Source organism: Balaenoptera borealis (genome assembly GCF_965194805.1).
Source record: "Balaenoptera borealis genome assembly, chromosome: 8".
In the NCBI taxonomy this organism is placed as follows: Eukaryota; Metazoa; Chordata; class Mammalia; order Artiodactyla; family Balaenopteridae; genus Balaenoptera; species Balaenoptera borealis.
This window is the reverse complement of record NC_138865.1, coordinates 103,130,600-103,145,956: the sequence shown is the minus strand read 5'-3', so window position 1 is coordinate 103,145,956 and position 15,357 is coordinate 103,130,600. Positions and strand designations below refer to the sequence as shown.

At 45.5% G+C, this 15,357-nt stretch overlaps 1 protein-coding gene across 4 annotated transcripts in view; it reads left to right on the top strand.

Annotated features, from left to right (window-relative positions):
• Nucleotides 1-15,357, top strand: part of WHRN (whirlin) — a 92,055-nt gene that overhangs the window by 54,114 nt on the left and 22,584 nt on the right. For all 4 annotated transcript variants that reach the window (XM_082403902.1, XM_082403901.1, XM_082403900.1 and 1 more), the window contains exon 4: nt 14,820-15,022. In XM_082403902.1, the coding sequence (XP_082260028.1) occupies nt 14,820-15,022 (203 nt within the window). The remainder of the gene's footprint in view (nt 1-14,819; nt 15,023-15,357) is intronic.

Sequence of the window (15,357 nt, the reverse complement as noted above, 5' to 3'; positions counted from 1 at the left end):
ATTTCAAGCCACTACAGCTCCTGATGGAGAGTGGCAAGGTTCTAGGAGAGCCTGTAAGACTTGGAAAATTTGGGATGGGGACTGCGATTCTGCATTTCTCATAAGCTCCTAGGTTGTGGCTACTGCTGGACAAAGATACAGGCTACTGTTCTCAAATCTCAGTCTATTGAGGAGGAGGGAGGAGTAAATAGCAAACTAGGTACCATATTAATACCAATACTACATAATATTTGAATAACACAGAGCATCTACTATGTACAGTCACTTGACGTACATTAGCTCCTTTAAACCTTCACAGCCACCTTTTAAAAAGGTTTTTGTCCCTGTTCATGGATGTGAGGCTCAGAGAGGTTAAATGACTTAACCAAGGTCACACAGCCAGGAAGTGGTGGAGCCAGGACTTGAACCCAAGCAGAGCTGGTTCAAAATCCTTGCAGTTACTACTGCACTCCCCTGCCTGGGCTGGGACCTCGGGAGGGAGCCATCAGCCCAGGGGAGGAGAGCCAGTGTGGCTGCAGAAAGGAAGTAGCTCCCTAGCTGGGCCTTACAGGGTATTCACTCAGGCACCTGAGATTTGCTAAACATGTGTGTGTGTGCCTGACACAAAAGCAGGAGCCAAAAGACATGTGCTTTCTGCCCTTGTGTAATCTGGTTGGGGTGTTGACTGTGGACAATTATACCAGGTAGAGAAGTAAAGGGACGGATCTTCAGGGAGGGGCTAGCAGGAGCAAAGGCACAGAGACATGGGCTGGGGCTTACAGGTGGGCTGAGGGGAACCTGGGGGCTGACCGGGAGGAGAGGCAGGGCGAGGCGGCATGGGGTGGGGAAGGAGACCCCGGCTTTTCCCAGACCTCACCAATGGCTGGACAAACCTGGAGAGACACATAGCACTTGGACTGATTGCATTAACTCCAGAATCAAGGAGCTGTTTGCTGTAAGGCAGACAGAAGGAGGCCAAAGCTTTCAGAGGCTGGGGAGTCCAGAGACCTGGGTGGGGCTGTGTACTAGAACTATTAACTCACACCCTTTGGGGGACTTTGTTTCTTTTTTGTTTATTTTTTCCAGCTATTAAAGTAATAGATTCAATATGTAATACACACACAAAAACATGCGACAGTAGAAGGACCCAGATGTCCTACCTTCCAAAGACAACCTTTGTTAACATCTTTTATTTTTTTACATATAATTCGCATACCATAAAAATCACCCTTTCAAAGTATGCAGATCAGTGAAGTACATTCATAAGATTGCACAACCATCACCACCATCTAATTTTAAAACATTTTCATCATCTCCCCCACCCCCTGCAAAAAATTCCTGTACCCTTTTAGCAGTCACCCCCATTTCTGTCTCTGAAGATTTGCCTATTTGGGGCATTTCATATCAGTGAATCATAGAATATGTGGCCTTGGTGTCTGACTCCTTTCACTTAACATAGTGTTGTAGCATATATCAGTAAATTCCTTTTCATAGTGAAATAATATTCTGTTGTGTAGCTATAACATATTTTGTTTGTCCATTTGTGAGTCGATGGACATTTGGGTTGTTTCCATCTGTTAGCACCTTGATGTAGCTTCTTTTATTTCTTTCTCTGTACACTTTTACACAATGATATTATACAGTATATACTATTTTGCATCCCACATTTTCACTTGCGTTTTCCCATGTAATTAAAAACTTCTCATAAGTGCAATTTGTAATAGCTGCATGATAATACTCCATCTTCTGGCTGAATTTTAATTTACCTAACCATTCCCTTGAAGTCAGGCGTTTAGTTGTTTCCAACTGAAGTAAGATTTTAAAAGGAGCAACAAATGAGAGAAACCTCAGGGGATCTTTCCAGAAGAGCTTAAATCGCCTCCCAGCCTATCTGTCCCAGCAAGCTGCTGAGCCCAGAGAGGGACGAGAATGACTTATACCAAATTACTAAGAGACAAAGATTGGACTGGATGGTGTAAAAAAGATTCTTCTCCAGGGTGGCATAGCAGATCTGCCAAGGGCCCAGGCCCGCTCTTCCCCGACCCCCAAATGTCAAGGGAGATGTTAGCTTTATATCATGCCCCCTGGCAAATTTTTACATTTCTTTTTTGAATTTATTTTCTTTACCCTCAACAATATAGTCTTCATATGCAGTCTGGAAAGCAGAGAAAATGAATAAAGAGCTTGAAATTAAAATTGCCTGGAATTCACCTCCCAGAGGCAACTCCTGTGAACATTTTGGCATATTCCTTCCCAATCTCTTTAACACATTTGAAGACCGCATTAGATGGGCAATTTTAAGATAACATTAAAAAACCTGAATTCACAAGTAAAGCATGACCACTGTAGAAGAAGTAGAAAATCCTACACTAAGGGAAAACCTCATTCAACAGTCTAGGTGTCTGTCCTTCCAGAGTGTTACGCTCACAGGGCATAGGATATGGACAAAAATAGTTCAGCAAAGTTGGGGTCAGACTATTTGCTTTCCCCCATCCTCCATAACATCTTTCCATTTCAGAAAGACCTTTGCAAAATATTAAGGTACAGAGTGGTGTTATGTGATTCCATTTTTTTTTAAGAAGAGAAGTATATTTGTACATACTTACATATGTGAAGAGAGTTCCTGGGAGGATGCCCAAGAAACTGTTAATGGTGGTTACTTTTTAAAAAAAATTATACAGTTATACAATTTTTAGAGGTTACACTCCATTTACAGTTATTACAAAATATTAGCTATGTTCCCCATGTTGTACAATACATCCTTGAGCCTATCTTATACCTAATAGATTGTACCTTCCACTCCTCCACTCCTATATTGCCCCTCTCCCCTCTCCCCACTGGTAACCACTAGTTTGTTCTCTATGTCTGTGGGTCTGCTTCTTTTTTGTTATATTTACTAGTTTGTTGTATCTTTTAGGTTCCACATATAAGTGATATCATAGATTTGTCTTTCTCTGTCCAACTGATTTCCCTTAGCATAAATCCCTCCAAGTGCATCCATGTTGCTACAAATGGCAAAATTTCATTCTTTTTTATGGCTGAGTAGTACTCCATTATATATGTATAATGGTGGTTACTTCTTAGTCTCAGTCCTGGGGCCTGTGACTTCAGGAGTCTGGGGGCCTGAGATGTGTTTTTAAGGGAAGGGAGCTTTGGGGAGGCAAGATTTTTACAATTTGTGTTTATACCCATTTTTTTACTGTTTGCCTATTTCTATTAGATGCAATTTTAAGTTTAATTGGAAAAAATAATTATATGTCATTAAATATTCTGCAACATTATTGTTTATGACTTTATAGCATCACTGTATGGATATACCATAGGGTATTTGAGTGATCGATTCATAGACATTTAAGAGGGGGGTCCAAATTATTTTTGCAACTTTTTGTTTTGCGTAGTCATGATGATTTTCTTGGGGTTAATTCCTAGAAGTAGAGTTGCAAAAGTTGTGTACCACTTTGTCAAATATTTCTTAGCAAGTTTGAACCAAAGTGTGCTCCAGCTGGCAAAGTGCTAGATGCCCTGTTAAACTTTCTCACCCAGATGGGGTGGTGAAAGCCTTTTAGTGTTTGGTTCTTTTTGGCTAACCATGAGTGCCACCGTGTTTTGAGTACCACCCATGTGGTAAGCAGAATAATGAGCCCCAAAGATGTCTACATCCTAATCCCCAGAACCTGTGAATATGTTAGGTTATATGACAAAGGGGAGTTACGATTACAGATGAAATTAAGGTTGCTGATCAGCTAACTTTGACATAGAGAGATGATTCTGGATTATCCAGGTGGGCCCAGTGTAATCACAAGAGGCCTTAAAAGTGGAGGAGAGAATAATGAGAGAGAACAAGAAAGATGGCTGTATGAGAAGGATTTAACCCGAAGATGCTGGCTTTGAGGATGGAGGAATGGGGCCACAGCCAAGGAATGTGGGTGGCCTGTAGAAGCTTGGAAAAGGCAAGGCAATGGATTGTGTCTTAGAGCCCCAGAAAGGAACTCAGCCCTGCTGACATCTTAATCTTAGTCCAGTGAGACCCATGTTGGATTTCTGACCTTGAGAACTGTAAGATAATAAATTTATGTCCTTTTAAGCCACTAAGGTTGTGATAATTTGTCACAGCAGCTATAGGGAACTAATACAGTACAGTACATACTGTATCCCCAACACCTAGCATAGTGCTGGCCCTGAGGGAGGTTCTTGGTTCTTGTCTAGATGGTTCATTATATTTATCATTTGCCCAGTCTTACAAGACACAAAAGTAGTTTTGCAGTTGCCACATACATACCACTGGAAAACGAACCCACTAAGTTGTGTTCCTGATTTGTTTGCAGTACATTTTGTCTGTAAACTGAGTGTTTATAGTCAAAGTACTGTGTTACTTGGGTTATTTCTTTTTTCCCCTTCACCTTAGTTCTGTTATTGATTTGAAATAGGTTCATTTGTTTCTGCTGGAATTCAGTAGGGTTTCCCCACATCTTTATTGATTTAATTTTACTTTTTGAATAACAAAAACATCAAAACTGTACAAAAAAAAACGTACTCAGAGTATTACTTCTCCCCCACATCCCTTCTACCCACCCCCACCACTCCTCGCAAGACAACTAAATAAGCTAATTTCTGGCTTATTTCTGTTTCTTTATGCAAGAATAAGCAGATACATGTATATGTTCTTTTGCCTTTCTTATATAAAAGGTAGTATGCGATAGATATTCTTTTTCAGTTAATTTTTTAAAATTTAGCGTCCTGGAAATCACTGCATGTCATTGCACAGAAATCTTTGTCATTCTTTTTTACAGCTGCATAGTACTCCACTGTGTGGCTTTGCTGTACTTTATTCAACTGCTGTCCTCTGTCTGGGCACTTAGATTGTTTTCAATATTTTACAGTTACAAACAATGATGCAATGGGTAACTCCATGTATATGTATTTTGTCACTTTGGGAAGTGTATCTTCAGGGTAAATTTCTAGAGTTGGGATTTCTGTGTCAAAGGGTAAATACATATATAGTTGGTCAATATTGCGACGTCCCACTCCATAAGAGTTGTTGCATCCTGAATTCCCACCAGCCATGTCTGAGCATGCCCGACAGGTGCTGTCAAGTTTTTAATTGTTTCCTATCTGATAGGTGAGAAAGGGTATCTTGATGTAGCTTAATTTGTAATTTTCTTATGAGTGAAATTGAACATCTTTTACTATGTGTATGGACCATTTTTATGTCTTCTTGTAACTTGGTTGTGTCTTTTATTATCCTTCTGTTGTCAAGATTTTGGACTTTTTCCCCTAAAATTTAAGAATTCTTTATATATTAAGGCTTACTAGCCCTTTATCTGTGACATGTATTACAAATGTTTTCTCCTTGGTTGTCATTTTCTTTCAACTTTGCTTATAGAGGTTTTTTTTTTTTTCCCCAATGTGCAAGTTTTTTAAATTATCATTTAGTTTAGTTACCAATTCTTTCTTCTGTTGAATTTGAGGTCTCTTTAGAAAACCTTTCTTAGATATAGAGCATTTTATCCATTTTTTTCTTTTAACACTTGTAAATACATTTTTCTTTTTAAAGCTCTGATTAGCACACTGGCCCTGAACTCCATGCAGATCTGATTTATCCTTGTATGCAGTGTAAGATATGGATCCAATTTTATCTGTTTCCAAATGGCTACATAGTTATCCTAGAGCTATGTATTAAAAGCCCATCTTCGCCACAATGATTTGTGATGCCACCTTTATCATGTACTACATTTCTGTGTGTCCTCGGGCCTATTTCTAGCCTGTTCCCCTGTCTGTCCATCTGCTCATGGGTCAGTCCCCCACCATTTAATTGCAGAGGCTTTAGAGCAGGATTTAGTATCTGGTACCTCCTCCGAAGGTAGCAATTCTGTATCAGGGTTTTCATAGCTATTCTCGTATTTTGATTTTTTAATTAAAAATTATTATTAAAAATTAACAGATTCATTTTTACAGTAATTTTAGGTTGATTAAAAAATTAAGCAGAGAGTATAGAGTCCTCATATACCCCTTCTCCATCCACCCTTTTCACACACAATTTCCCTTATTATTAACATCTTTCATTAGTGTGGTACGTTTATTACAGTGATGAGCCACATTGTGATACGTTATTATTAACTAAAATCCATAGTTTACATTAGGGTTCACTCTTGGTATTGTACATTCTGTGGGTTTCAACAAATGTATACTGAAATATATCCACCATTACAGTATCATAGGAATAGTTTCACTGCCCTAAAAATCCTGTGTTCTGCCTGTTCATCCCCCCACTCCTTCCCCAAACCCCTGGCAAACCACTGATCTTTTTACTGTCTCCATAGTTTTGCCTTTTCCAGAATGTCATGTGGTTGGAATCATACACTATGTAACCTTTTCAGATTGGCTTTCTCCACTTAGCCATATGCATTTAGGGTTCCTCCATGTGCAGTTTTATTTTTTCACATGAACTTTTTATGTCAGCTTATCTAGCAAAAGCTTGTTTGTGTTTTTATGGGGATAATGTTAAATTTTCAAATGAGAGAGAATTGACATCTTAATGATGCTGAATCCTTTCCAACAACAGGCCACCTTTTTTTTTTTTGTCCTATTTGTTGAGTCCATTTTGAGTGTTATAAGTTTTCTTCGCATGTGTGTTACACATTTCCTGTTAAGTTTATTGCTGTTTTCTCTCTTCTGTCACCATTATAAATGTAGAGTATAGAGCATAGAGTATATACTCTACCTCTTCTGATTGGTCACTCTGTGTATATGAAGGCTTGAACTTGAGAACTCACTGATTTTTACAGGTCTGTGGAGCAGCACAAGGCAGGTGAGAGGACTAGTTCCAGGCCAGCTTTACCCCAACTTACCAGGAGGCCTCAGACCCATGACATATTTTCTCTACCCCTCACCCCCCCAGTTTTCCCTCTTCCAAAATGAAGGACTGGATAAATGTGCACCATTTCCCAGAGTGAAATTCCAGCCAAAACTAAATTGTGGTTTGTGTTTTTACCTCTTTGCCTTACTTGTGATTGACAAATTAGATATTCTTTCCCTGCTGCAGTGCACAGAACCAGGCTGCAAGTACCCAGCCTCCCTACATGCCCTGGCCTTGACAAACTAGACCTTTACATAAATGGAAAATGTCTCTTGCCTGTCTACAGAAACCAGAAAGGGCAAGGGGACTAGCTTGCTTGTTCGTATATTTGTTCTTCCATTCATCTAATTGTTTATTCACAAGTTACTGATTCTGTCAGGCATTGGTGGGGTGCCTCCCGTGTGCCATGCAAGGGGGTTGCAGTTCTCTGGCCCTGAACTCAGTGCTTACAGCCCAGCATGGTCTCAAACTATGATGAGGGCTTTGGGGCTGGTACTGCAGAAAGTTCTTTTGGACAGTGCTGGTTTAGAGTGCCTTTGCGTCATCTGAGTTGAAATGTTGAGTAGGCGAATACAAGTCTGGGGCTCAGAATAGCAGTTGGGCTGGGTTCATATCTTGCTCTGCTATTTGATTGGTGGGTGTCCTTGGGCAAGTGACTTCACCTCTCTGAGCCTCCCTGCCTGCATCTATAGAACAGGCTAGACCATTCCATGCCGCAGGTGGTGCTTATTAAGTGTAGAGCCAAATTGTATGAGGTCACTGGCCTGAATGAGGTGCTCAAGGGGTTCGATAGCTGTTATTCCTCCTGGGTTTGACCTTTGTAATTGCTCTGATGTGTTTACTTGAAAGCCAAACTCTCCTGTGAGAAGCGCTCAGGAGTGGCTTCTCTGCCCTCGTTCCAACATTGACTCAGAGTATGACCTTGGGCAAGTCCTTTCCCCTCTCTGGGCCTCAGTTTTTCCACTGATGACCTGGGGGTTAGAGCAGGCCTTCTTTGAGGGCTGCCCATGTTCTGAATAGAGTAAGCAAGGACTGACAATGGACGTGTTAGTGTGAGAAGAAGGAACCAGAAGGAAGTCAGAATGCACCAGGTCCGCCAGTTCCATCCGTGGCATGTCTGAGAGGGTTCTGCCTTGTGAGAGCAAGGTTTACCAGAGAGGGTTGTGTGATGAGCTCCCCCAGACCCAGCCCTCACCCACAGCTTGCTTGTTCTAGGAACCTTCTGAGCATTTACCTTGATCTTTTTTTAAAAATATACAGACAAGGTTTACTGACTTCTGAACTGTTGGAAAAAACTAATGTTGTCTCATTAAAACTGCATTGCTCACTTGTACCAAAAAAAAAAAAAAAAAAAAGCAAGAAAGAACAAGCCCATTAAAGTTTTAAACCTGACATGGGAGACTATTAAAGATTCATAATTGCAATAAAAGTCTTCAATAGAATTTGAATTTTCGTTGTGGTAATGCTACAGTCAGCGGAGTCCTCATTTGAAGCCGCAAAATCCATTTCAGTAAAGACTTGGGAAGGTGGTGAAGAAGGGCCTGAAGTCAGCCTCCTCAGGGCCCTGGCCCAGCGAGGCTCCCACTGGCGTGCGCATCCGGAGAGGACGGATTCCTGCCTGCCAGCTCAGCACGGGGGTCGAGTGGTTGGCAGGTTTCTCCCCTGCCTCCCTCTGAGAGGCCATGTCAGAGGTGGAAGGATAGGCTGGTTTTTCCTCGAGGAGGAGCCGATTCTGGTTCGAGCAGAGGTTTGGCAGGCTGGCAGAACGAAGGCCAAATCCCAGCTCTTGTCACTTCACTTTCTGTCCTCAGCCTCCTCATCTGTAAGATGGGGATAACAGTATGTGCCTTGTGGGTGTGGCCATCATGTGTGAGTGTTGACACGGAAGGTGGAAAGGCGGAGGGTATGGCTTTGAGAGACTCAGGGGAGGCAGAATTGCAGTATTTGGTTGGTGAGTGACCAAGGGTCACTTTAAGGGTAAATATGGTTTTCAAAAACGCAGCTCACATTTATTGAGGACTTACTGTATGCTGGATACTGTTTTACCTGCTTTGTATGTGTTCATTCAATAAATATTCATTGAGCACCTACCATGTGCCAGGTGCTGTTTTAGGTGCTGGGGATACAGTGGAGAGTGTATTAACTCATTTAATCCTCAGACCTATGAGGTAGGCACTGATGCTTTCCCCATTTTCCGGAGAAGGTAACTGAGCCACAGAGAGGGCAGGGAAATTACCCGAGGTCACACAGCTGGGAAGTGGCAGAACCTGGAATTAGATCCCGAGGGCAAGACTCCTGGGTCTGTAACCACACAGCAAATGGCTTCTCATTTAGTTGGTGTAACACTCTTCACGGATGCTGGTCTTATTCCCGTTTTGAGGGAAGAAAGGTCTAGAGCGGTAACATTATTTTCCCCAAGTCTCTTAAGGAGTAAGAGGGAATCATTACCAAGACCAGCTCACTCCTAAGCCTGCTGAGCTCTTTCCATGGCTCCAGGGGCCTCAGACCCAGGGGAAGTGAATTCCTGCTTCCTGGTGGTTGGCTGGCCGAGTTCAGGGGGAAATCAGTGTCCTGTCCTTGTTAAAGTCCCTGTCCGCTCTCCTCGGAGCATGCCGACCCCGAGCCTGTCTCTCGGTGGCTGTGGATGATGGCGGAGTCTCTCCTCTGCCTTAAAATGAAGGGTACTCCCGCGCTCCATCCTCTGCTCCTTCGTCACTGGTGATGAATAGGACGCCCGTGGTGAGAAATAAAATAAAGCCTCCTTTATTTATGCATCCCTCTACGTCCTCGCCATCGGCGCCTGTCTGAAAGCTGAGCAATGTTAGACACTCCATCACGCTCTGCTCCTGTCTCTCCCTTCTCCAGGGGGTCGTGTCCTGACAGCTCTGGGCTGGTGGGTATTTCCTTGGTTGATCAGCCTCAGGGTCTGGGCTTTGCTGTTGCCTCGCTCTGTGGTCCCTGACACGTCCCTGTGCTGCCTGTCTCCCCATACGTAGGAGACCGTGGGAGGCCTGACAGTGGCCATGTTTTCCTTTTTCCTTTTTGCCTTAAATCCACCCTCCCCCTCCCCAGCCCGGGGTTATCTAACTCTGGAGCTGGCTACCGTGGGAAGGAGAGAGTAACATTTCAATGAATAAACACAGAGAGCTCTTAGGTATTTTTTTTTTTTTTTGGTGGGGAGGGAGTGCTTTAGGGGAAGAGCCAGATGAAGACCTTTAAACACTCCACCTGGACTTCACATTGCACAAACCAAAGGAAAAGGGGAAGTGAGTGGAAGCGAGCCTGGGAGAGTAGAGAGGAGGGGTCTCTGCAATCCCTTCCCGTTTACTAAATGCCTCCTGCGTGCCAGACACTATGTGGGGTAAAGGTGGCGCAGGGTTGGGGGAGATTAGGGGAGAGGCTGGGCTCAAAGGCTGGCTCGCTGTCCACGTGTGACCATGACCTTGAGCAAGCTGACATGTCAACCTGTCCCCGCCATTTGGAAAGGAAGTGAATGAAAATCTCTCGAAAGCCTCTCGAGTGTCAGGCTCTGTGCTGAGTGGTCCCACTTGCTTCTCAGAGACCTGGAAAAAGCAGGCAGTATCATGTGCCTTTTACCGACGAGGAGGGTACTTGAGCTGTGCAGGACCACACGGCCTCTGTGTCATGACCGCCTGGCTTCAGAACCACGGGCATCTTTCTGTTGGACCGTAGGGACGCGACTCCACAGCCTGCTGGCCTGGGGCTGCTGTGAGCAGCAGGTGAGACGCTGGATTTATTTGAACGTGGCTTGTGAATTCTGAATGACGGTGAACATGCAGACGCCTGTTCCGACAGGGCTCCCGGACCTCGGGAAGCTTTCCAACAAGTAGAGGGAATGAGAGAGAGAGCTGGACACAGAAATGGGAGTCACTCAGACCAACTCAGATGCTGCAGAGGGCTGCGTGGAGACAACCCCGTCCAGAGCTTCAGTTTTAAAACAGGCTCTGAAGAAGAAGAAAGATAGGAGAGGATGGAAAGAGATAGGGAAGACGGGCTCACGTACCCGCCCCCCATTAAGTTGGGGTTTCCAGAGTATGACTCCTACTTCACACCTGTTCCCCAGGTGGATTGCACATGAACCCCACACTGACTCACAGATCGGGTAGGGATTCATTCAGCAGGCATTAGGGGGAAATGTGATTAGCACAGCAGACTGATTTCTTGGATGTTAATGTTTATGAGGAGGCTGCAGTAAATGTGTGCAGGTGATTCACAGCACTGCATAAATAACAGGTGCCCAGCTCAGGGAAGGGAGAGTAACTGAAGTTTGGAAACCATAGCACTAAATCGGTACACACACCCCCAAGAACCATTGCCCCCAGAGGCTACTGACACCCCGACCTCAGTGTTGCCAGATTTAGCAAATAAAAATGCAGGCCACCATTTAAATCTGATTTCCAGCTAAAGAGCGAATACTGTTTTTAGTGTACATACGTCCCATGCAATATTTGGGGCATTCCCTGCTTCTCCACCTCGCTGTGAAGGGCCAGGTAAGTGCTTGTAGAATTGAGTTGCTTCCCCCGGGCCTGGACCTGTAGGGAGAGGCTTGCTCACAAAAGGATGCCCTCACTTATCTGGTCTCTCAGATGTTACTTCCTTTAATTAAACTGCTGGGATGAAATAAAGTGTGTGGGAAAGACTAAAATTGACTTCCTTAGCTTAACAAAAGCCAAAGCTATTGAGAGGGATACTTAAGGAAACAGAGCACTTCAGCAGATGAAAAGTACAGCCTGGTTCCAGCTCGGATCTGTGGGGGGACAACCGGGGGCAGAGGGGAGAGGTAGAGCCGCTACTCGGGGAGACTGTGATGACGTGGGCCGAGGGGGCCGACCTTGCCTTGAGAGCATCCCTCGGCTCTCAGTAAGGCCCAAATGCCTGCCTGCGAAGCTCTCCTTTGACACAGCTCTGCTTCTCAGCATGGGGGAACACCAGCTGGGAGAGAGGCACAGTGGGAAGTGGCGAAATCCATACCTCCGCACATAAGCACTTATTGAGCACTTGCTGTGTGCCAAGCCCCGAATCAGGTGTTGGGTCTCACCTCTAGCTCTTTACAAGGAAACCAGCTGGGGTTGCCTAAGTTCTCAGGGACCCCAGTTTCTCAACTAAGGGAGCTCCAAGATGCAGAAAGAGAGAAAAAAATTGTTGATATTGCTGGTGGCATTGGGAAACACATGCTGATGACTAGAGAGATTTATTTGGAGGGCAATCCTGGGCTAGGATTCCCCATTTTACACCAGAGGAAACTAAGGGACAAAAGCTCATTGGGGGATTTGCTTGAGCTCATGTGGCATGGAAGTAGCAGAGCCAGGATTTGGACCTGAATCTGATGGTCTTTGAAACCCTTAACCATAGCGTTATGCTGCTTCCTGGACTGTAGGGGTTGTTGAGGTTTTTTAAGCCGGGAAGGATATCATGAAAGCAAAAAGTTGAAGAAACATTATCGGGTGCTAGGTCTGAGGCCAGTTTAGAAGTTAATGCACGGAGGAGGATGCCAGCTCAGGAGCTCAGGTATGAGCAGGTGGGGACCCAGGTTAGGGGACCGATGGGAGAGGAGGAAGGTGAGACTTCCTGGAGAATCTACGCAGGGAATAAAGGCAGAGTTTATGATGGCGGTGGGTTTTCAGAGCTGGATGCTGCGGGCAGGGCTAGGGAGGAATGGCAGGCTTTGGACGTGCTGGATCTGAAGCCCGACAGCAGCCCAGCAGTAGAAAGCACTAGGGCCTTGGGACCTGACCTGGGTTTACACCCTAGCTGTCCTCTTCACTAGCTCTGTGACCACAAACTATTTACTTAACCTCTCTGAGCCTCTGTCTTCTCTCTGGTGAGATGCAGAGCAATGATACCTACTTGGCAGGATATTAAAGATATTAAATAAGGAAAGCTATGTAAAGGGACAGACGAGGTTCTTGACATACAGTCAGCATCTGGTTAAAAGTGGTTTGAAATTTGGGGCCCCAGGCTGGTGTCATGTGTTGGTCCCCACTGAGCTGCAGCAGAGATGGTCCTGGAGCTAGGAATGGAGGGACTGGTGTCTGACTCTTCATTCATTTGATGAATTTTTATTGCATTCCTACTGTGTGCCGGGCCCTGGAGACATAGTGTGGAGAGGCTGGTGGGAAAACCCAATTAGAGCACAAGATGGAGTCCGCTGAGCAGCCTGAGAGCAGGGTGTGGTCTGTCTGGCTGTGCATGGTGTCCCAGCTCAGAGCCTGGCACGTAGTAGGTGTGCAGGAAATGTTGAATGGGGGTTGTGGAGGCAAAGATGCAGTGGGCCTTCTCTGAGCACATCAACGCTGGTGCAGAGGAGGGTGGGAAAGTCTGAATTTGTAACCACTTTCTGTTCTGGAAACTCCCCAACAGCAGGTGAGGGGTTAAAGAAAAGATGATAAACTGGGGACCAGGGTTTCAGTTCTCAGCCTCATCACCACATCTTATTCTCTTTTTCTTCCAAATTCCCAGTTGGCTCACCTTTTCCAAATTCTGCTTTGAAAAATGCTGGAAAACGCCCCTGGGAGTGACCATGTGCCATCAGCAGGCTGGGACGGGGGGAGAAGGAAAAGCGGCCAGGAATAATTGGCATTATGGGGACTTCCCTGGTGGTCCAGCGGTTAAGACTCCACGCTCCCAATGCAGGGGGCCCGGGTTTGATCCCTGGTCAGGGAACTAGATCCCACATGCATGCTGCAACTAAGGAGCTGGTGAGCCGCAACTAAGGAGCCTGTGAGCCGCAACTAAGGAGCCTGCCTGCCACAACTAAAAGATCCCGCACACGGCAATGAAGATCCCGTGTGCCGCAACTAAGACCCGGCACAGCCAAATAAATAAATAAATAAACAAATATAAAAAATAAAAAATAATTGGCATTATGGGGCTGCCCTTCAAGGCCACGGTGGGCTGTGACCCTGGGCAGCCCCCTCTGGTCACCCATCAGTGAACAGAGGAAAAGCACCGAACCTCCGAGTTTAAACATGCTGCACGTCCTTCTGACATGCCCCGGGTCACACTGCAGCAGCTTCCCAGCCAACCTCTTCTGGTTTTGTCACATACTTACGTTTATTGGAAGGCTCGTTTTTTTCTATTTTTTACTCCTTTCATTAAAAAATATGTTCTTATGTTACAAAATAAAACTGCCTTCTATTTTTAATTATTTTATTTATTTTTGCCTGTGTTGGGTCTTCGTTGCTGCGCGCGGGCTTCTCATTGCGGTGGCTTCTCTTGTTGCAGAGCACGGGCTCTAGCCACGAGGGCTTCCGTAGTCGTGGTGCACGGGCTTAGTTGCTCCGCGGCACATGCGATCTTCCCAGACCAGGGGCTTGAACCCGTGTCCCCTGCATTGGCAGGCGGATTCTTAACCACTGCGCCACCAGGGAAGCCCCCAAACCGCCTTCTTCATAAGAATCCAAGCAATATATTATTCTTTTAACGGAAGGCTAGTTTTCTCATTTATTGCTTTTTTTCTTGAGTAACTTAAAATGATGCTTACACTTTAAGGTAATATAAGAATGCATGCTTGTAAAAATTTTAACAGTGTAGAAGTGTAAGAGGAAAATAATGGAACTCTGCCTTCACACCTCATCCTACCCCCAATTCCATCCACCTCCAGGACTCTGAAATGGCTTTTGTTTTCTAGATAAGGGGACCCTTGGGAATCTCATAGACACATCCCTGAAAGCCATTGCTAAGTTGAGGGGAGGTGGCCCTTTCTAGTGACAGGAACATGAGTTGAGGATCAGGATTGGACAGTTGGTTCTACCATTGATTTGCTGTGTGACCCTCAGGAATTCACAGAACCTCTCTGAGCCTCCTGCTGTATGACCTCAAGCACCCGCATAGACTCTCTGAGGCTCGGTGACCTCCTTGGTAGGCTACCCGGGAGGAGAATTGGGATCAGGGCTCTGAAGCCCTGACGTGTTGGTGTCCTGCAAACAGCCCAGGTGACTGTGTTGTGTTGTGGTCTTGGCAGGTTGGGGACCAGATTCTGGAGGTGAATGGGCAGAGCTTTCTCAGCATCCTGCATGACGAAGCGGTCAGGTTGCTCAAGTCATCCCAGCACCTCATCCTGACAGTGAAGGACGTCGGGAGGCTGCCCCATGCCCGAACCACCGTGGACGAGACCAAGTGGATTGCCAGTTCCCGGATCGGGGACACCGCCACGAACTCAACAGGGTGTGGCTGCCCTGCTCTCTCGCTCTGAGCCCCAGGACCCCAGGGCCATTTCTGAAAGCCAGTAACAGCCCTTCCCACCTCTTCGCCATGCACCATGCCCTGACCCGTGAAGACTGCACTGATTCTCAGAGCCTGTGGTCCCAGCCCCGGCGTCCCTTCCGTTTGCCGGGCAGGACCTCGGGCACATCCCTTCTCCCCTCCTGGCCTTGGTTTCCCTTGGAAAGCTGAGCCACAGGATCCAGCTCTCCCGTTCTTTATTTGCCCCCCAGCAAATCACATAACTTACTTTTTGGCCCTCAGTTGCTTTGTCTGAGGAGTGGGAGTCATAACCCCAG